This window comes from Poromitra crassiceps (genome assembly GCF_964638095.1).
Source record: "Poromitra crassiceps genome assembly, chromosome: 6".
Taxonomy (NCBI): domain Eukaryota; kingdom Metazoa; phylum Chordata; class Actinopteri; order Beryciformes; family Melamphaidae; genus Poromitra; species Poromitra crassiceps.
The window spans coordinates 60,775,365-60,798,465 of record NC_139627.1 but is presented as its reverse complement, the minus strand read 5'-3'; the positions used below and the strand labels follow the sequence as shown (position 1 = coordinate 60,798,465).

General features: G+C 44.2%; 1 protein-coding gene across 1 annotated transcript in view; it reads left to right on the top strand.

Moving 5' to 3' along the window:
- Positions 1 to 21,720, top strand: part of LOC310778004 (fer-1-like protein 6) — a gene marked incomplete at its 5' end in the record, with an annotated part of 64,773 nt that extends 43,053 nt beyond the window's left edge. Inside the window, 8 exons of the mRNA XM_083638324.1 lie at positions 1,308 to 1,450; positions 3,906 to 3,994; positions 4,783 to 4,881; positions 9,356 to 9,476; positions 11,937 to 12,057; positions 12,480 to 12,628; positions 14,708 to 14,808; positions 20,835 to 21,720. Of these exons, the coding sequence (XP_083494450.1) occupies positions 1,308 to 1,450; positions 3,906 to 3,994; positions 4,783 to 4,881; positions 9,356 to 9,476; positions 11,937 to 12,057; positions 12,480 to 12,628; positions 14,708 to 14,808; positions 20,835 to 21,015 (1,004 nt within the window). The 3' untranslated portion in view covers positions 21,016 to 21,720. The remainder of the gene's footprint in view (positions 1 to 1,307; positions 1,451 to 3,905; positions 3,995 to 4,782; positions 4,882 to 9,355; positions 9,477 to 11,936; positions 12,058 to 12,479; positions 12,629 to 14,707; positions 14,809 to 20,834) is intronic.
- Between the last annotated feature and the right edge of the window lie 1,381 nt (positions 21,721 to 23,101).

Here is a 23,101-nt window from a genome sequence, read left to right as displayed (position 1 = left end):
GGTTCTTCCCAAGGAAGAAAAACAACAAACACCTGAATAAAGTCATGGGCAAACTGGAGGAGTGCAGAAACGCCTGTTGAGCCGTGGGTGGCGGCAGTACAAATCAATTGGCAACTTTGATGATATTTCATCTGCGCATTGAAGCCGTGGTCTCCCCCTGTGCGTAATTGGGCAGCGCCAGCTCACCTGATCCAGCCGCTTTGATCTCTGTTACAGCCCCCGATTCGTAGCTACAAGCTGATATGAACTTATATTGCTACAATTAACGCATTAACAGTGTGTAACAGAATACATTCAGTGTGCAACAGAATAGCCTACATTCTGACGGAACGCATCTACCAGCGCCCACAACGCCAACTGGGCCAATTTAGAGAAAGCGTGTTAAACCAGAATACGGGACTATCTGGAGAAAACAAAACAAATGAACAATCTGAGCTGGCGATGTTCTTTTGTTGTGGAATGCGCAGTGCATGGAGACCTGCACGGCTGCCTTAATCGAATAGAGGTGAGCATTGCTTCTTTGTGAAGAAGGAATGGAAAATGATCTCAATTTGGCCATACCAGTGATAATTATAATAATTTTGAGCATATTATGCATCATAATGTATTATTTTATTTCATGGCCAGATGTGGCCTTTCTTATCTCATATAGCCTATAGTGCAAGTCGAGCTGTTTATGTGCTTTTGTCCCATGCGTGATGCCCTCACGCTGCCTATGATTTTGACACTGAACATTTGTTTCACAAGCGAAAATAAAAAAAATTCGGGGCACCGTTAATGAAATCGCCGGGCTGGGCGCAGTGTTTGTGATGTGGGAGATCCGAGCTGTCAAGAGGCAGAGCTGTCAAAAGGGAATAAAATACTCGCTCCTGGCCAATCCCGGAGCTTGACTGCCACGTAGGCGGGCACAGGGCATGGTTTTGCCGGAACCACGGTGTGGGTTCCATAATAACGCGTATTTGCGTGCGGGGGGGGGGGGGGGGGGGGGGGGGGGGGGTTGTTGGGACCTGTGCGTGTGCCAGGGGAGGGGAGTGTTCCCCATAGAGCTATAGGTGCGTTCCCCCACTTCTCCAGATAGCACTACACCTCTGTCGGGACCCCCTCTCTCTTTCCGATGTTTCCTGTCTCTCCACTTTCATGTCTCAATAAAAGGGGGGAGGGGTGCCCCCCCCCAAAATAAATAAAAAATATTGAGTTTTAGTTCAATTTTATTTTTTTCACAATAATAACCCTGTTGTGTGGTGTGCGAATGTGATGCTGATGTGTGTGTGTGTGTGTGTGTGTGTGTGTGTGTGTGTGTGTGTTAGACCAGCCTGTGGAGTCCTATGAGCATCTGTCCCTGAAGATTCTGCACCGCTGGTCTGAGCTGCCTGCTGTTGGCTGCAGACTGGTGCCGGAACACATCGAGACCCGCTCTCTGTTCCACAAGGCCCGGCCTGGCATGGAGCAGGTACCGCACTGGACATGCTCCATGACATCACATCTACATGTCCTGAGCTTCATTCTCCACACAGTTCCCAGGAGTTCAGCCTGACATGACATGACATGACATGACATTACATTACGTCATTTGGCAGACGCTTTTATCCAAAGCGACTAACAATAACACATTTTTGTCAACAATAGAGAAATCAACTATGCAACATAGTCTATGACAGCTACAACTTCTGAAGGAATAATGGTAAAGTTGTTTGTCTTTTTGAGAGAGAGAGAGATAGAGAGAGAAAGATGTTAGTTCAAGAAGGGCCCAGATGGAGCCTGAAAAGGTGTGTTTTTAGTCCTTGCCGAAAGATCGGCAGCGATTCGGCCATCCTGACCGAAGGTGGAAGCTCGTTCCACCATTGAGGTGCCAGGGACGAGAAGAGTCGCGAATGGGATGAGCGACTTTTGAGCCCCCGTAGCGAAGGAGGGGCGAGGCGTCCTGCGCTGGTGGAGGAGCGGAGGGAGCGGTGAGAGGTTTGGAGCCTGACCATAGATTGTAAGTACAGAGGAGCTATCTGGTGTACTGCCCTGTAGGCCAGTACCAGTGTCTTGAATTTGATGCATGCCGAGATGGGAAGCCAGTGAAGGTCCCGGAAGAGGGGAGTGACATGAGAGAATTTGGGTTGGTTGAATACCAGACGGGCTGCAGCGTTCTGAATGAGCTGAAGCGGTTGGATGTCAGTGGCAGGAAGGCCGGCCAGAAGCACGTTGCAGTAGTCCAGGCAGGAGATGATAAGTGACTGGACCAGGAGTTGTGTCGCTTCCCTGGTGAGAAACGGGCGGATGTTGTAGAGAGAGAACCTACAGGACCGTGCTGTCGCAGCTTTGTAGGCAGAGCAAGACAGCTGGTTGTCAAGGATCACCCCGAGGTTCTTAGCTGTTTGGGAGGGAAGCACAGTGGTGTTGTCAATGGAGACTAAACATGGAGACTGACATGTTTGGTTTCTGTGGAATCCTGGAGATCTGTACTAGAATTTAAAATAAGATTCAGTCAAGGCCAGATTAGCACCCCCAGCTCCCCATTAGCACTGAAGCTACTACTTGTCAGTCATGTTATATTGTCTCTCCTGATTCTAAATATTAATCGCTTCATTTGACCAAGTAAACCTTTTATAAGTATTTTACAAAATGTCTGGAAAACTGAATGGCTCATCAGTCACCACTTCCCCCCAGCCATCCAATACAATCAATCTGAGGCCTATACCACGAAGCAAGATTAGTGGCTTAGCGAGGTAACTTCAGGTTTAACCCTGGGTTTGCCGTGCTATGACCCTAGTTCACTTCTTACCGAAATATATCTCCATGGCAACTTATGCCCATATGAAAAATAGATAGCATTCAAATGAAAATCACAAAAGAAAAAAAAACATTAAGGGCTCCTGTTGAATTAATCGAGGACTGAAGTGTTGCAATTGTTGTACATAATTAAATTAAGCCTATTTACCACTTTGGAATATGTTTTTATATTTATGAATTTTTATTTGCTCACAAGTAGCACGTTTGACCATGCCGATTGCAGCTGAACGCTGCGTGGAGAAATATCACTAAATCACCGGCGTAAAAAGGAACCATAAACGTCTCCAAAGCGCACTAAGGTGCTCTGTGTGCAACAGAGCTGCTATTTTTATAGGCTATTTTTATCAATGAAAACTACGCCCGCACCGTGTTGATTCAGAGCCTATTCTAATGTTAAATCTATGATCTAAAGAGGCCTACTGATTTTGTAAATTTAGACTGAGATTACATATTACTTCTACTCGCAAAAAAGACATGCGGATTTGATTGAGTATAAGCTGCTGTAGGCTGGTGGAGGCAGAAACCGCAGCAGAAATCAAATGACTGATGTGAATAAAAGCGGTAACTTTAGACAGTCCTTCAGTAACAGACTCATATCCAACGCAGACTTTGATTCTAACATACAGCAAAGCTCCGCTAATATAATACACTTTGATGTGGCTTTCAATGAATGAGGAAATAGGCGTGTATGACGCTGTAAAATCCGGAGCTGTCCATATTGCATTGTGATTGGCTAGTTGTTACAAACCACACCTGGAGCATTTTCATGTGCATGAGCTCAGAGCTGGATAGGGAAATCCCAAATTGACAGACCCAGCTGATAACCACCGTTGTGGTCGTTTAGCTTGATCGTTTAGCTTGATTGCAATGATCTGGTTAAGTCAAACCAGATCAAGGGGACAGATCCTGGATCCTCCATTCGTGGTATGGGCCCCTGTTCTGTGGAATAAATAAAAATGGAGGGCCCCCTCAGGGCCCCTGCCCAGGTTGCCCATATGGTAGATCCGGTTTTGGGTTCAGTGTGTTTGAACAAAGCTCGGCTGAGAAACGTGTATGACTGAAAAGTATTTTTGTGACTCCTGTGACATCCTGTGTGTGTGTGTGTGTGTGTGTGTGTGTGTGTGTAGGGTCAGGTCCAGATGTGGGTAGATATGTTTCCTATGGACTTGCCTCATCCTGGACCTTCAGTGGACATTTCACCGCGCAAACCTAAAGGGTGAGAGCTCCCTGTGACAAAATTGTTTTTTTTGCATGTTTTATTATTAATGAGCAATTATGTTTTAATTAGCTTGCGGAGTCAAACTAGACACCAAAATACACTGTATATGTTCTATTGGATATCTCTGGAACCCAACATTGAATGTTTTTACCATTTGTTTTGAGGAGAAGCCCAGCGATGTGCCGTTCCAACGAGACCTGCGATGTGATTGCAGTCCTTTCAGAAGCTTTTCAGTCCAGCCTTGAACTAGTGTCTTTTTGGAGACTTTGTCAAATAGATCCATAACAATAAATGTCTCATCATCTTAAAGACGAGCTGAACCCATTACATGTGTCGTATCACACTGAAAACAACCTGAAAACAAGTCTTGTCTGAGATGACAGAGGGTTGAGAGGCGGGCCATAGCGTGTCGATGATTGATTGATTTGAATTGTCGATTGATTTGACAATTCTGGGGACTGGATTTGGCGTTGGCCAATCCTGGCGTGTTCCGCCCCCAAATTGAGTGGGATTCGCTACAGGGTTGAGGTTATACAAGCAACAGAAGGAGACCAGAAAAAATTGCAGTGTGACAACTAAAAGCTAAACAAAAAGTCAAAATAGAAACTTAAAATAATCTGTTGATTATGTTTCCCCATTAGTATTTTAGCCACTGTGTTGGGTCATCATTGAACTGTTGAGTCATGTAATGGTGTGTGTGCGTGCGTGCGTGCGCGCATGTGTGTGTGTGTGTGTGTGCGTGCGTGTGTGTGTGCGTGCGTGTGTGTGCGTGCGTGTGTGTGCAGGTACGAGCTGCGTATCATCATCTGGAATACGGAGGATGTCATTCTGGAGGACAGCAACTTCCTGACCGGACAGCAGTCCAGTGATATCTATGTCAAAGGGTGAGGACCTGCTGTGTGTGTGAGGTGATATCTATGTCAAAGGGTGAGGACCTGCTGTGTGTGTGAGTCATCATCATCTGTTTAAAGCCCTCTTTCCAGGCACCGTCTGGGTGAGTGTGTGTATTTGTGTATAAGAGTCTGGGAGGAGACAAGGACCATAAGGACCTCTGCACCCGCTGTGCCCCTGGTTCCTACGGGGTGAGCGGTGCCTCCCAACTACTAGGCCATTTACACCTGGCATTAACTCATTGAATGCCATGGACGTCCTTCGACGTCCAATTAAATAGTGACGTAGAATGCCACGGACGTCCTTCGACGTCCAATGCGTTTTTTGACGGTGGGACGTCGATCAAAGCCTTCCGCAGCTCCTGTACAACTATAGTAGCTATTGGAGGTGTATAACCTATTTTACGGACTCATTAGGTGGCGACAGTGCTTGCTCGGTGCAGTCCAGATTAGAGACAGGTCCGAGAAACAGCCTAAAAGCCGTGGATCAAAGACAAACCGATGCATGCTCCCAGAGCCATTTGCTCTGTCGCGGGAGCTGACATTGGCTCCGAACAGGAGTCAATCCGCGCTCACAACTGAGCCCCTCTGTCCCTGTCTGTCTGTCTGTATAGTTTCTCCACCCGATTAGCAGCTAGGAAAGCAGCCCCTGACGCCAAACCATTCAGCAATCCGGGTTGGCTCTTCCCTGCTGTGGCGCTGAGAGCCGACAGCAGCACACAAACGCAGCACTCCGAAAATATAATGGTTGCGTGAGGCTGTGTGCAGTGTGGGGAGGAGTTTACGGGGGGAGGGGGGGAGGGGGGTGGTGCACGCAGGGCATCACACAACAACTACGTCACTACATCAGAAAATATTATCTTCAGACTCAGTGAATGTGCTTGAAATGCTGCATTTCACAAAAGGCGGATTATCTCAGCTAATAATTTGAAAAGCCTGAAAACGCTGAAAACAACCTATCTTCTCCGGCTCATAACTAAAGAACGGAAAATGGTATCAATAAACTTTTTTTTGCTGATGATACAATAGAGCCAGCTCGTTCTTGTGCGTGTTCGGTGTTTACATAGTAATATCACACAATATTCTGTGGGCCTCGAGAAATCACTGAAAACGCTCTGAAAACTCTGGCACTGGGAGCATCCGTTCTCCAAAAGTGGCTGGCACTCAATGAGTTAACATGCGTTTTTGGTGATCAGATTGCAATCAGATTGTATTTTATCACTTGAAAGTACAGGTGTAAACACCCCCAAAACGCATTGAAGAAGGATTGCAATCTGATCGGCTAAACCACCTCCGGAGGTGGTCAGGGACGCATTATGACAACATTTAACCCAAGTGTAAATGCAATGCGTCCTCTCAAAAAGCATTCAGCAACTACCATACGGAAATACATCGGAAGTCGGTGACGGCGCGCACACCTGAACGCAATTCCCCGTTACCAGCAGCTGCCACAGTGATTACGCACGGGGATCTGCCCCATATGGCCATATCCCGTCCCCTGCATGCTCAAATCCAACCAAATGGTCAATGCAAATCACCACATGAAGTTACAACGCATATAAACGAGCCTGATTATCAATTCAAAAGAAATGAGTGGCAACATGTTGCTGGCTGCGGTGAATGCAGTGAGCGCAACAGACAAAGGAAAAAAGGAAATAAAACTGGTCCGATTTAGAGATGGAGGGAAAAAAAGGCTGACTGTGTGTGCCCTCATCTCGCCGCTGTGCCAAATGCGCACACACACAGGCAGCCTGTCACCATGGACCGGCTAAAACATCTCTATCTGCCTCCCGCTCCGCTTTTGCACAACACTCGTCTTTCTCGTTGCTTCAAAGTTTTCCACTTTCTGCAGAGGTTTTGCCACGGCTTATCAAACCCTTTCTCCCTCATTTTCCTTTCATTTTCCGCTCCTTTTCCAAAGGAGAAGATGGGTCACATGCAGGGCCGTAACCAGGGTTCCGAAATAGGGGAGGTCCAGCAAGGGGGCGCCGCCGAAAAAAATTTGAGTTTTTTCCCCCCCCTTTTTTAGCCATATTTAGAGTAATATATCATTTTAAATCAACATTAGGATTATACTGTTGTGATGTCATTATTCAGTATATTCTCTTTCATGTCACCACCTGCTCAGCTCTCCTGTCAACATAATTGTAACTAACAAACACAAACTGTTTTAGCCAAATTCATATCAAAATGACACCTACAAACACAGGTACACAACCCAAGCCGTACACAACACACAAAGTCATCATCGATAATAAAAAAAACATACAGAGGGACATTTATTTATTCCTGATAGGAACGATTGAAAAATAAAATAAAATATATTATGTTGTTTTTAACTTTACACCACCTCTTTTTGTTACTTATTGGGTCATGAAACTGAAACCATGCATATAGCCACCTGCATACCTGACTTCGGGAGCTTGGCAATTGGCATCATGCATGATTACAATGAGATGCACCCACTTTAAACCTGAATAAAGTAATAAAACCACTAGTAAACCAGTAGGCGGCGCCTGGCCTGCTGTTCAGTGAGTGGCCTGGCCTGGCCTGGCCTGCAAAAAAAAAAAAAAATTTTTTTTTTTTTTTTTTTGCAGGCTGAAATATTAGGGGAGGTCCGGACCTCCCCGTCCTCATAGCTAGTTACGGCCATGGTCACATGACGTGCAAATGCGGAAAATGTGTTTCCATTACACTTTTGCGATAAACTGCTATATCGACACGTCTGAAAAACCACCTCATGAGAGCGCAAAAGCTTTTTGCGATATTTGGGAGGTTTTTCTAAATTTACGTGTTTCCATTACCCGATTTTTATTGCGATAGGCCTATTTAGATTTTGCGCATTTCTGAGGATAATGGAAACACAGCTACCGTCAGCGAAAAATTAAACACCTGAAACTGGCTTACAGACAGGCCAAGGACAAGAACAAGAAAAGTGGCAGGGGTAGGGCAACGTGTCCTTTTTATAAAGAAATGGATGGAGTGCTGGGTGATCGGCCATCGTTTTGTCCAGGTGAAGGGGACGTTCACTGTGCATTTGAGCTTAACAATAACCTCTATTTCCCTGTGCATGTATGAAACATGCATGCACACGTTCAGGGGGCGCGCGCGTGATGACGTTCGAGCTGGAGAGCAATCGGATTGCAATCTGTTCACCCAAAACGCATGTTAGTGCCAGGTGTAAATGGAATCAGGCTGAAGTGATAAAATACAATCTGATTGCAATCTGATGGCAGAAAACGCATGTTAATGCCAGGTGTAAATGGCCTCAATGTGGCAGCACTACCCTTGGCATTGCGCACCGCTTGAATTTGGCACTCGAATTGTTTAAACATTAACCTACTGACCTCTGACCTTCCTCTGCTTTACTTACCGCGCGTGTGTAAAAAATATACACGCCCGAAACAAGACCGAGACCGATGGAGGGTGAGTCCGAGACGAGACCGAGACCATCAAAATGTGGTCTCGAAACCGGTCTCGAGACCAAGCCCGTTCTCGAGTACTCCAACTGTGATCATTTCATTTCAGTTGAAGAATCACATGGTCTCTCTATGGTAAACTGTCAAATGGATGGTGGTCCAGTTAGACGAGGCTGTTCTTAGTTCCTGAGAAGTGTTGGAGACATTTTAGAGGTACAAGCTTTTCACTGGACAGCGATGATTTATTGTCTCTCTAAGCTGAAGGTGAACCTTGTCTAATATCTCTCCACCAGGGATGAAGAGGCTTAGAGAACCCTGCAAGTAGCAGTGAGGTCGGATGTGCTTATTTGATCAAGAGCAGCCAGTAGGCTACTGGGCAAAAGTGTGTTGAGACAAGAAGATATAATTGAGAAAATACATATGAATTCACTCACAATTCATCTAGGACATTTTCCTTTGGGGAAGGGGGGTAAAAAACATCTTTTTATTTTACTTGATTTGCTCATAATAATTGTATCCAAATTGCACTGTGATGTTATTGGTTATTTTCCTTAGCAACTTTTTTTTATTGATCTTTTTAGTTCGCTATGCTCTTTTCTTTGAATGTATTTTTATGTCAAGTACCCGGGAAATCCCCGGGACCGGCAGGATAAATCTGGGTGGGGAAAGTGAAAAGGCAGCGCTTGCCCCACCCTCATTACCACCACTGAGGTGCCCTTGAGCAAGGCCCTTAACCCCAACCGCTCCAGTGGAGCTGCTCAGTGGCCAACAGATCAGACTGTGGTTGTACTGGTCAGCTTCCAGGTGTGAATGTGTGTGTGAATGTGAACAGGGCGCTCCTGAAAAAGAGAGCATTGCTCTCAGTGAGACTCCCCCTGTATAAATAAAGGTAAAAAAAAAAAAAAGTACTGTACACGTTTGTGTGTATGAAATGTGTTAAACTTGCCTTGCCTGCTCCCAGTGGAAGAGAGAGAGACAGAAATGACTGTGTAAATGTAAATACAAATAACTCATGTTCCCTATTCTCTCTCTCTCTCTCTGTCTCTCAGCTGGTTGAAGGGTTTTGAAGATGACAGACAGGAAACAGACGTCCACTATAACTCTCTGACCGGAGAAGGAAACTTCAACTGGCGCTTTGTCTTCCCATTCAGCTACCTGCCTGCTGAAAAGGTACTGAGAGACACACAGACAGAACATTCGTCCATCTAGTAAGTAGTAGATGGACAAAACATTCTGATCCTAACCTGGTTGCAGACTCCTGAATCTCATTCCTCCACACTTCAGATTCGGCGGGGTGATTCAGAGAGTCTGGCATTTCCCTCGCCAATGGCTTGTTCTCTCTCTGAGAAATAATCGAGCCAATCGGAGCCTTTGTTGTTGGGACTTTAGTTGAGTTGGTGACGTTTCAGATACATCAGTCACTAATCATTGGTTCAGGGAAAATCAACGCCGTCACCGCAGGAAATAAATGTCACCACGGGTAGAAATGTTATCATTGTGGGTGAAAATGACATCACTGCAAACAGAAACTTCAACAATGAAGGTAGCGACTTTGCAGAAACGTCACTGAAAGTAGAAACTTAAAACTTTTTAAAAACTTTTCATCACTGAATGCAAAAACTTCATCACTGAACGTAGAAACTTCATCACTGAATCAGAATCAGAATCAGAAAGACTTTAATGATCCCCGGGGGGAAATTGGGACAGGTTACAGTAGCTTGCTCACAGAACACAACATAGCATAAAATAAACAGTAGTAAAATGCGATAGTAAGCAAAAATAAGCAAAATAAGTAGAGTACGTATAAAGTAAGCAAAATAAGTAGAGTAAGTATACCGTACATTACGTGACAATTGCCGTTATTGCACACTGGACTTATATTAACACGTTCACTGCCAATGACGTGTTTTTACGTCAAACAAAATCCAACGGTTCACTGCCAATGACGTGTTTTTACGTAAAAAAAATTTATTTTATTTTTTTGACGGTGGGACGTTGATCTAACCCTTTTACGTCTCCTATACCAGAATTGGAGGTATTGAATGTGTATAATCTATTTTACCGACCCACTGAGTGGCGACATGTCTCTCCACAGTAGAAAGAGGCGAGCCAAAACTGGAGGGAAAAGCGCGAGGAAGCCGTTCTCATACAGTAAAATGGATGGCGAAAACGCTTTCACTTTCGCGCTGATTGCTGGCGGTGCGGGATTGCAAATTTGCATAATAGATTACGGGTGGAACACACTTTGAAACACGCAGCATAAATATGACCAGAATCGCAAAAGCTTCATCAAAGCTCTCAACCAAAACTCCAAGAAACGAGTGAGTCCATCCAGACTTCCTCAAAGAGCGGCCGCGCAGACAGGCACAGCAGCAGCAAAGCAGTGAAACGAGCTTGTGACACGGCCGCTGCAGCCAAGAAGAACACACAAGGAGGGAGGAGTTGGAAGCAGAGGGGGGTTTCCTGCTGTTATGGAGGAAATTACTGTTCAAAACTATTGTTTAGATGTCTGACGTTGTCTTACTGATGCCAAAAATGAATGGTTAAAGTGACTGTTCTATCGAATTTCACAAAAAGCCGTTTATCTCAGAATAATTTTTCCTGACTCTGAAACCATGCTGTATTCAACTGCTAATGCTTACATAACTACTAACTCTACAAACTAACTCTTTTAGACAGAGAAAGCACACATTCTATTAGTTCTTTTGAGATATTGTGTGTTCACAAAATCTTAGCAGAAAAGAATCCTCGGGTCTTGAAAGATGAGCCAGAATCCTCAAAAAAAAACTCTGGCAGAACCTACCTACAGTAAAAAAAAAACGGCTGGCAGTGAATGTGTTAAGTCGGCTTGCCCTTTACGTTACACATGGCTCAGCCAGGCACAGTAAACCTATCGGCTGGCTCAGTCTCAGGGAGACTGAGTGTCTCCGAGGTGCTCTTTTAAGAGAGAGAGAGAAAGAGAGCTGAAGGTAGAAACATCATCACTGAAGGTAGAAACTTCATCACTGAAGGTAGAAACTTCATCACTGAAGGTAGGTCATAGTGGTTTTAAATGTACTCTCTCCAGGTTCAGCGGTTTTAAATGTACTCTCTCTCTCCAGGTTGTAGTGGTTTTAAATGTACTCTCTCTCTCTCCGGGTCGTAGTGGTTTTAAATGTACTCTCTCTCTCTCCAGGTCGTAGTGGTTTTAAATGTACTCTCTCTCCAGGTCGTAGTGGTTTTAAATGTACTCTCTCTCTCTCCAGGTCGTAGTGGTTTTAAATGTACTCTCTCTCTCTCCAGGTCGTAATGGTTTTAAATGTACTCTCTCTCTCTCCAGGTCGTAGTGGTTTTAAATGTACTCTCTCTCTCCAGGTCGTAATGGTTTTAAATGTACTCTCTCTCTCTCCAGGTCGTAGTGGTTTTAAATGTACTCTCTCTCCAGGTCGTAGTGGTTTTAAATGTACTCTCTCTCTCTCCAGGTCGTAGTGGTTTTAAATGTACTCTCTCTCCAGGTCGTAGTGGTTTTAAATGTACTCTCTCTCCAGGTCGTAGTGGTTTTAAATGTACTCTCTCTCCAGGTCGTAGTGGTTTCAAATGTACTCTCTCTCCAGGTCGTAGTGGTTTTAAATGTACTCTCTCTCTCTCCAGGTCGTAGTGGTCTGCAAGAGAGAGAGTATTTTCTCTCTGGATAAAACAGAGCAGAAGCTTCCAGCCGTCCTCGTCATGCAGGTCTGGGACTTTGAGCGGCTGTCCAATGACGACTTCCTAGGTGTGTGTGTTTGTGTGCGTGTTTGTGTGTGTGTGCTTGTGTGTGTGTTTGTGTGTGTGTGTGTGTGTGTCTTTGTGTGTGTGTGCGCATGTTATCAAAGATTTGTAAGTCTGCTGCGTGGACATCATCCGGTGTAATATACAGGTCATAACATTGCTGTGTGACTGCTTGTCTAAATATTTCAGCATTTGTCTTACTGACTGTGTGTGTGTGTGTGTGTGTGTGTGTGTGTGTGCGTGCGTGCGTGCGCGCGCGTGTGTGTGTGTGCGTGCGTGTGTGCGCGCGTGTGTGTGTGTGTGCGCGTGTGTGTGTGTGCGCGCGTGTGTGTGCGTGTGCGTGCGCGCGTGTGTGTGCGCGTGTGTGTGTGTGTGCGCGTGCGTGCGCGTGTGTGTGTGCGTGTGCGTGTGCGTGTGTGTGTAAAGGCTCAGTGGAGTTGGACCTCCACAGCTTCCCTCGGGGAGCAAAGTCGGCCAAGTCGTGTAAGGGGGACATGTTGTACGACAAAATCTCCATCTTCCAACAGAAGAGAGCCAAAGGCTGGTGGCCCTTCAGCAAGGCTGGAGAACTGACGGTGTGCATACTCACACACACACACACACACACACACGAGAGCACACACACACACACACACACACACACACACACACACACACACACACACACACACACACACACACACACAAACTCAAGTCTTTATCCCAAGTTAGCCCCTTCAAAAAATGGGAAGCGAAATGCAAAATGTCCTCAGTTTGGAGGACTTTCATAAGCTTGCTATCCTTATGAGGACATTTGGACAGAGACACATCCATACAGTATGTTTTAGTATAGTACAGTAGATTAGTCATAGTACAATAAGGTGCAATGGAAATAGGTGTTTTGGGGTTTGTGTGCTATACTAGTACACAAACTATAGACCAAATTGGAGTGGACATCACAGGGTTTTAACCCTGACATATCAGGGTTAACCCTGTTTAACCCTGTTTTAACCCTGACATATCAGAGTTAACCCTGTTTAAACCTGTTTTAACCCTGACATATCAGGGTTAACCCTGTTTAAACCTGTTTTAACCCTGACATATCAGGGTTAACCCTGTTTAACCCTGTTTTAACCCTGACATATCAGGGTTAACCCTGTTTAAACCTGTTTTAACCCTGACATATCAGGGTTAACCCTGTTTAAACCTGTTTTAACCCTGACATATCAGGGTTAACCCTGTTTAAACCTGTTTTAACCCTGACATATCAGGGTTAACCCTGTTTAACCCTGACATATCAGGGTTAAAATCTGAGGAAACAAGTGAAACCGAAACTAGAGAGATCCCCGGAATACGGGAAAAAGACGTCTTGTCCCACTAGGAATTATGAAGATGTCCGACACTGCAACTTTGGTGATGTAGTTAGACCCATCCTGACAGTGAGTACAAGTCAGGAAACCTCACACACACACACACACACACACACACGAGAGCACACACACACACACACACACACACACACACACACACACACACACACACACACACACACACACACGAGAGCAGACACACACACACACACACACACACACACACAAACTCAAGTCTTTATCCCAAGTTAGCCCCTTCAAAAAATGGGAAGCGAAATGCAAAATGTCCTCAGTTTGGAGGACTTTCATAAGCTTGCTATCCTTATGAGGACATTTGGACAGAGACACATCCATACAGTATGTTTTAGTATAGTACAGTAGATTAGTCATAGTACAATAAGGTGCAATGGAAATAGGTGTTTTGGGGTTTGTGTGCTATACTAGTACACAAACTATAGACCAAATTGGAGTGGACATCACAGGGTTTTAACCCTGACATATCAGGGTTAACCCTGTTTAACCCTGTTTTAACCCTGACATATCAGGGTTAACCCTGTTTAAACCTGTTTTAACCCTGACATATCAGGGTTAACCCTGTTTAAACCTGTTTTAACCCTGACATATCAGGGTTAACCCTGTTTAACCCTGTTTTAACCCTGACATATCAGGGTTAACCCTGTTTAAACCTGTTTTAACCCTGACATATCAGGGTTAACCCTGTTTAAACCTGTTTTAACCCTGACATATCAGGGTTAACCCTGTTTAAACCTGTTTTAACCCTGACATATCAGGGTTAACCCTGTTTAACCCTGACATATCAGGGTTAAAATCTGAGGAAACAAGTGAAACCGAAACTAGAGAGATCCCCGGAATACGGGAAAAAGATGTCTTGTCCCACTAGGAATTATGAAGATGTCCGACACTGCAACTTTGGTGATGTAGTTAGACCCATCCTGACAGTGAGTACAAGTCAGGAAACCTCACACCATTGAAAGAGTTATCTTATTTGTGTAAGGTAACCTGTCTGTTGCTGGCAAAGCTTTAAAATAGGTGGAGGAGGCGTCGGTATCTTCCATATTTCTATGACAGCTGAACCGCTAGCTGTCACTTTCTGCAACCAGTTCGGCTTGAATTTGAAGAATTTGATTGACAGATGTTGACTTTGATCGACAGGCATTGGAAGTTTGATTGACAGGTGTTGAGTTTGATTGGCAGGCATTGAGCTTGATTGACAGACATTGAGTTTGATTGACAGGAGTTGAAAGTTTGATTGACAGGTGTGTTGTGCGCTCTGAACCCCACCAGGGGAAAGTGGAGGCGGAGTTTCACCTGGTGAAAGCAGAGGAGGCGGAGAAAAACCCAGTTGGCAAAGCCCGCAAAGAGCCGGAACCACTGGAGAAACCCAAGTAAGAAGAGATGTGGATCTACTATTATACACACATCATACATGATGCATGTAACATGACACAAAAATGATATGTTGTACTACACAATGAATGAAAGATAATAATAATAATAATAATAATTACATTTATTATGTAAAAACGAAATAGCATGCTATGGGGAAAGAAATGCACGCTATACTAATACTATACTAATTAGTAGGACTTAAAGAAGACATACGTACACGCATAAGTACACGTAATGTAATAAAAAACAAACATTATTATCACTTAACACATTCACTGCCAACAGTTTTTTTTTTACTGTAGGTAGCTTCTGCCAATGGTTTTTTTGAGGATTCTGGCTCATCTTTCAAGAGCCGAGGATTATTTTCTGCTAGGACTTTGTGAACACAAAATATCTCAAAAGAACTAATAGAATGTGTGCTTTCTCTGTCTAAAAGAGTTAGTTTGTAGAGTTAGTAGTTATGTAGGCATTAGCAGTTGAATACAGCATGGTTTCAGCGTCTGAGAAGGAAAGCTGAGATAATTGCATTTTTGTGAAATTCGATAGAACAGGCAGAACAGTCACTTTAACCATTTATTTTTGGCATCAGTAAGACATCAGACATCTAGACAATTAGTTCTGAACAGTAATTTCCTCCATAACAGCACCCCCACCCCCCTCTCCTTCAAACTCCTCCCTCCGTGTGTGTTCTCCTCCTCCCTCCGTGGCTCCGTGCCTCCGTGTGTCACAAGCGAGTCTCTGCTGCCTGTCTGTGCTGCCTGGCGGCTGCTCGTCGGGCGAGTCTGGATCGGGAACAGTAATTTCCTCCATAACAGCACCCCCACCCCCCTCCCGTGCGATTCTGGGCTTTTGAGCTTTCTGCTGCGTGTGTTGCACCCAGAGTGTATTTTAGGAATCCCCCATGTTGTGCGCCAGCTCCAGCGCGAAAGCGTTTTCGCCGCGTTTTCCTCCTCCTTCCTCCGCTTTCCTCACGCTATTTTCTGCTGTTTTTGCTCTGCTTTTTCTAGTCTGGAGAGCACTGTCGCCACTTAGTGGGTCGGTGGAATGGGTTGTTCAACTGAGACCTCATGGGGGCCGGATTTTTTTTTTTACTAAAATCAATTCGACTCATTTACCCATTTACTTCACAAAAGAAATACTGCTCTTTCCATTTCTCTTGAAACTGCCTGCATTCCGTGTCAACATTTCTCTTTTTCGACAGCATCTTGTTCAGGGGCGGACTGGGATCATAATTCAGGCCGGGCATTAGATACCAAGCAGGCCAGGCCGATACGGGCCGACGCGCGTGCCGGTGTCCGAAAAATTTGGGCCGTTTGAAGCTCAATTTGGGCCGTTTGAAGCCAGATTTGGGCCGTTTGAAGCCCAATTTGGGTCGTTTAAAGCTAGATTTGGGCCGTTTGAAGCCCAATTTGGGCCAAGTCCAATTTTACAATGAGATGCACCCACTTTAACCCTGAATAAAGTAATAAAACCACTAGTAAACCAGTAGGCGGCGCCTGGCCTGCTGTTCAGTGAGTGGCCTGACTGCGGGCACAATTTTTTTTTTTTGCGCAGGCCAGGCCAGGCCAGGCCAGGCCACCGGGCATTTGCCCGACATGCCCGATTATGCAGTCCGCGCCTGATCTTGTTGATTCTTTTGTTTTTTGGTAGGTAGCTGAATGCGCGATTCAATTCCAGCGTGGCATCATGGCGGCTTTGTTTACACCTGATGACCTACTGACATACTTCCTTGTAGTGCAGGTTAATTCACTTATGAATGAACTCTTAGCTTGCTTATTAGCCACACGTAGTTCATGATAATGGGGTGCGAATTTAATAATAATAATAATAATAAAAAAATAATAAAAAATAATAAAAAATATTCCAAAACATCTCGCGGGCCGGATGAAACCTGCCCGCGGGCCGGATCCGCTGTGAAACAACAACAACAACGCTAGCTCGTTGCTACACGCTGAAAATGGCGTTTTGGCGAAGATTTGGATTGTGCAATAAAGCAGGCCTGCTTGGTACTTTCGGTACCGAGCTGCGTGCGGCGAGCCTAGAACTATTCTTTTAAATGTACGTGTGTTAGTTACCCCACGGCACAATTCAAACAGGATAAAAGAAAAAGTAACGTCTGTCTCGTTCACCACCATTCATATTTTTTCAGACGCTGGTACACAGAGAAAGGCAGGAAGTGACGTTCACTTTGGCTCTCTATAGACAACAACACCCATTAGTCAGTCGATCAGTTTAGTGCCCACAAGCAGAGAAGGTGTCAGTCAGGATTCAGTTTAGTGCCCACAAGCAGAGAAGGTGTCAGTCAGGATTCATTCAAATGTGTTTGGCTCCCGTCTCATCTAGGGGGTGGAAAATACATCCTGTCATAATCCTGTATCTTATCTTATATACATTTGGCAATGTGGACTCTGTCTGTTTCTCTGTTTCAAGAATTCTGTCCGGCCACAGCTGTGCCGTTTTGCATCCGATCGGGCTGAAACTTTCAGGGGGTGTAAAGAGCACCCGTGCGATTTTTTAATTAGGGCAGATTAATTGCCCTAAGGCTGAGGCTATAGTTAAGTGATGATGTCACTGATGACATCAGTGATGGCGTCACCAGTGATGCCATCAGTGATGTCATACATAGGCATTGTTAGTAGGAGAAGGAGAGCCAGCACACAAAAATGTCCTTTCGTTAGGTTTATTCCAGTTTTTCACCAGGTACAACACACGGACGTTTCAGTCTAACGGCCTTGAAGGCCATTAGGCTGAAACGTCCGTGACGCTAGGCCAATCACAGGCAGAGAAGGTGCCTGCAGCCTTCGCCACCATCCGGAAAAAAATATCGCCTACAGGAGAGAGATAGAGGACAGTGGGGGGTTGGGGGTTTCAAGTCACTGACCAAACACTCTATTTCAGTGATTGCTGTCAGAATATATATAGAGCAATTTAACACTTATTTGCAGAGGTGTGGACTCGAGTCACAAATTTGATGACTTTAGACTCGACTTGACAAAATCAACAAAGACTTGCAACTCGACTTCGACTTGAAAACCAATGACTCGTGACTTGACTTGGACTTGAGCCTTTTGACTTGAAAAGACTTGATACCTTCCTCCAAACCCAAATATTATTTTTTATTTAAAGACACTAATATCGCTACAACTTTTCACCTCTCTTACCTCGATAATTGCCCCATTGTGTTTACATGCATCTGGTAATTTGCATAAGAATAAAAACGGTTTTGCAATGATCCTGGTTTTGTAGACCCGTTCAGTTTCTCTGTGGTTGCGGGGGCTCTCTTTACCTTTCTCTTAGTTCTCCCACGTCTGCCAGACGCAGCATCAGGCTAGCCAAAAGAAAATTGAAACTTCCGGGTAAAACTTTCAAAATAATGTAATTTAAGTAAAAAGCCTTACTAATGCACGTTGGAGGAGAAAGGAGTGTTTCAACAAACGAAGCAGCAAACCTTGTATCAAAATGTGGATATTAAGATTACAGAATGGTGTTAAACTGTGGCTGTAAAGCATTACTCAAAATTAATGTTAACTCATTGAATGCCAATGACGACAGCTGTCGTCAATTCAAATACTGACGTAGAGTGCCAAAGACGACGATTGTCGTCAATTGCGTTTTTTGACGGTGGGACGTGGATCAATCCCTGATACATCTCTGGTACAACTATTGTAGCTATTGGAGGTCTATAACCTATTTTACAGAACCCTTAGGTGGCGACAGTGCTCTCCACATAACAGAAAGGCAAGGAAAAAACAAAGAAGAAGTCGTTATGGAAACGGAAATCGCATCGCATCCGTATGCATCGATATGCTGAAGCACGTTACTGCAGCTGTGCCTGCAGCAGCCAATCTGCTCCCACAATTGAGCCGCTCCGTGTCGGTTGCGACAGCACATCCGCACATCCACACCGTGGAGTTGTTATTATTCTCAACTGGAAGCATCGTTGCTGGTGACAAACACACGCGGAACGCTGTAAAAAAACTGGATGTTGCGCACCCTTCACTGTGCGCACAGCAAACTCAGCAGAGAGCCACCACAGACAGGAGGAGTGTGCAGTTGAGGCGAGGCGGGGCGGGGCGGGGGGGGGGGGGGGGGGGGGGGGGGGCACGCAGAGCAGCACGCAACACCCAGACAGACCCAGGCAGCAGGACAGGATTGACAAACGCAAGCCAGAATATCCGATGCCCACCAGCAGCAAATCAAGACCAGCAAGAAGCTGCAACCAGCAGCGCACGCAGGGGCCAGCGCTGCTGGTTGTAGCTAAAAATATTATTCTGCCAAACAAAATTCCCTGGCCTAAACTGTTTTATTGAAGGAAATTATTTTTGAGGTGTGACTACATTAGAAAAGATTAGCTTCAGAGTCAGTGATGTGCTTGAAATGTTTAATTTCACAAAAGGCCAATTATCTCAGCTTCTAGAAAAAAATTGCTGTTTTTGGATGAATCAAGCTATCTTCTCCGGCTCATAACTAAAGAACGGAAAATGGGATCAATAAACTTTTTTTTGCAGATGATAGAATAGAGTCTCATCGTTCTTTGTGCGTGTTCAGTGTTTACATAGTAATACCACACAATATTCTGTGGGCCTCGAGAAATCACTGAAAACGCTCTGAAACTCTGGCACTGGGAGCGTCCGTTCTCCAAAAGTGGCTGGCACTCAATGAGTTAACGTTACAAGGGTTTTATTTCGAAAGAGCTCAAGCGGATGACCTACTTACATTCTGACTGACTTGACACTGGTTCAGTAAAGTGAAGTATGTTTCAGGGCTGCAGTAAAAGTCGTCTCATCCGTGAGATGCTTCTCTTTGTTTTTTAGCTGCAGTGTGCATTATACATGTATATATACTGTATATATCTTTTACATTAATCTTTTTATTTCATTTAAACATAAAACATGACTGATAGTATGAAACTATGAAAGTGTAATGTCAACAAACTTGTTACTAACTAAACTAAAAAAGCATTCATGACTCTTGTTAAAATACCATTGCATTTGGTGAAGAGCACATTATGACTTGTTTAAGACTCGAAACTAAAAGTTTATGACTTGGACTTGACTTGAGACTTGCCTGTCTTGACTTGGGACTTGACTCGAGACTTGGGTGCAAAGACTTGCGACTGACTTGTGACTTGCAAAACAATGACTTGGTCCCACCTCTGCTTATTTGAACAAAGAAACATCGTGGTGGATGGATGGATGAGATCCTCAATGGGAATGATAAATGTGGCAGCTGGCCACAGATGTATATCGTTCAATAATCCATCCACGCAAAAAATACATCAAAGTGAAAACCTCATGTAAACCGATATCGCATATCTTTGGATCTGATGTTACTGCGGTGTTCACTAATGCACATCTTCAGTTCTTATGTATACATTTCTGTATAACATATTACCTTCCTGGTGTATCTTGTTACTGAAAATAATATGATTGGTATTATTATTTTAACATTATATTTTTCTGGTGTATCTCATGACATAGTACAATTTTCCACCCCCTAGATGAGACAGGAGCCACACACATTTCAATGGATCTGACTGACCCCTTCACTGCTTGTGGTCACTTCACTGATTGACTGACTGACTGATTGAGGGGTGTGATGTCTATATAAGGGTTGGGTGGAGTACATCCTGTGATGTCTATATAAGGGTTGGGTGGAGTACATCCTGTGATGTCTATATAAGGGTTGGGTGGAGTACATCCTGTAAACCTGACGATGACTTCCTGGGTGAAACGTTAGTTAGTTTGTTGTTGGAGGGGAAATTTAAGCACAGGTCAGCATTATTCTGTGTGTGGACATTTCCTTACTAAACTGACAAACATTATTAGACTGAGAAAGAAAATTGCATAAAAAGGCAATGAAAACTGCCAAAAGATAGCAGACTTATATATACAAAATGTATATACTTATGAACATATACTAATGAAAGAATGCTATATGTTATGACGTTAAATAAGATATCATGACATGATATAGTGTAACAGGACATACATAAAAACATGCTTATTATTTGTCCCCCCAGTCGTCCCGACACGTCCTTCTCGTGGTTCGTCAACCCCTTCAAGTGTTTCTTCCACCTGGTGTGGAGAAACTACAAGAAGTACATCATCATTGCCCTGGTGCTCCTCATCACGGCTCTGTTCCTCGCCCTGCTCCTCTACACGCTGCCAGGTGCCATCTCCCAGAGGATAGTCAACGGATAACACGGATAACACACACACACGGACGCACACACACACACACTTTAATACCTTTATTTGTGTTCACATTTAGACAAAAAATCCTTGAACACAAACATTAATAGATGCCCAATGTTCAAGGATTTTTTGTCTAAATGTGAACGCAAATAAAGGTATCAAAGTGTGTGTGTGTGCGTCCGTGTGTGTGTGACACACACACACACACACACACACACACACACACACACACACACACACACACAAGGCTACAGTGTATAACACTGTAACAAAAATGGCCAATCGCCTGTTATTCTGTCAGAATAAGAAATCTACTGTTTTCAGAGGATATTTTTGCCTCCTTTATGACTTTTTGGGGAATCTTTGTCTTCTGGTCCTTTTCATATATAGGCCTACTATGAAATAACAGCAGGGAATAGCACGCACAACTCCGGTTTTTAAGCAGCTTACTATGAAATAATACACTCACATTGCATATTGGCAAGTAAATACTCAACTTGGACCACTATAATAAAAACTAAACATCTATTAGTGTTTATTAGTGGTACTTCAATTCTGAACACCTGTCAATTTATTGAGAGGTGTTGACAGTTTGACTGACAGGTTTGTTGTCTACGCTAAATGATTTACTTTTGTTTTAAAAATAAATGTTGTTGTCTTTTCAACGTTTCTACCTGGTGTATTCATAAAAATAAAATACCTCTGTCTGACCAGAGATGTGGAATCAATGTATACGTTTGCATCATTGGGATTTATTTCATCTTAAAGTCGAGCTGAACCCAAGAATGACTTTTCTTTTCTTTTACTTCAAATACCTGGGTATGCAGTGCACCTATTTAATAATGTATGCAAAACAAATCACAACAATCTCATTTCTTTAGTTTTTCACACTTTTTCACATCAAAAGTTCGTTTTTCAAGATTTAATTGATAACAGTAATTTACAGTTTGCTGACGTCACCCAGTACTATCAAATTTCTACCCCATTTCAACCAATCATATCACGACATGCAGCTGTCAATCAAATCTTCATTTCACGATAATTTTCTCTTCCAAATGAAGTCGAAAATGGCGCCTAGTGCCTGTCATCTGGCAGAATTCCTATCCCATAAACTAACTACTAACTTGGCCAATTGTTAGAAACATGAACAAAAAACAAAAACTATCATCTCTAAGAATGCAAAGAAATGTAACTGGCTCGTTAAAACGCGCATTCCAGGGATATCGTATCGTTACAGCAGCAATAATGGCGCGCGCATCCGAGAGCTTGGTTTTCAGGGGTCGCACTTCGGAGATTCCAGGCCGACGTGCTGCACTCTCCGCTCGGCAACACGAAGGCAGCTGGCTGCCTGCGGGTCGCTGAGCTCCACTCCTCCCGTCAAAAGGCTCTTCCCGAGGGGAGCGCCACAACACACTGAATCCCACTCGATTTGGAGGCGGAACACACCAGGATTAGCCAAAGCCCAATCCAGTCCCCAGAATTGTCAAATAAAATCATCGACATGATACTATCTCAACCTGTCATCTTAGACAAACTATGTTTTCAGTCTGAAACGGACTCATTATGCACGTGACGAACAGGTTCAGTTCGACTTTAAGGTGCGTTCACACCGACCTATTAAAGTTTTTAGCTGGCATCGAGTTTACATACAAAGTCAATGCAAACGAGCGATTGAGAATATATTCGCCCGGGAGAAAAATCGCTGGCCGTCTGAGCGACAGAGACAGAGCGATAGGGCGAAAATTCGCTCGTCGCCCGAGATGAAATATCCCAACTCGAGCGAAATTTTCAGTCGCTCGCTGTTCAACGCTGATTGGCTGCCGTGTGAGAGTGAGTCAAGGATCACACTGGCTTGGAACAAACCGCTGGTTTATTGTGTGGCAACAAACCGCATTGACAGCTGATTGACAGGCTGACATGAAGTGAAGTCTGTAGCCTACTATCGGTATGCAATATTTTTTTCCCATGATGGCGAAGGCATGACCCGCCCCTCTCTGCCTCTGATTGGCTGACTGTACTCGGCTGCTCCCACCTTCTTTCCAGGCGAGCCAGAAGTATCTCAAACGTGAGCAGCAGGTGCAAAACAATCATT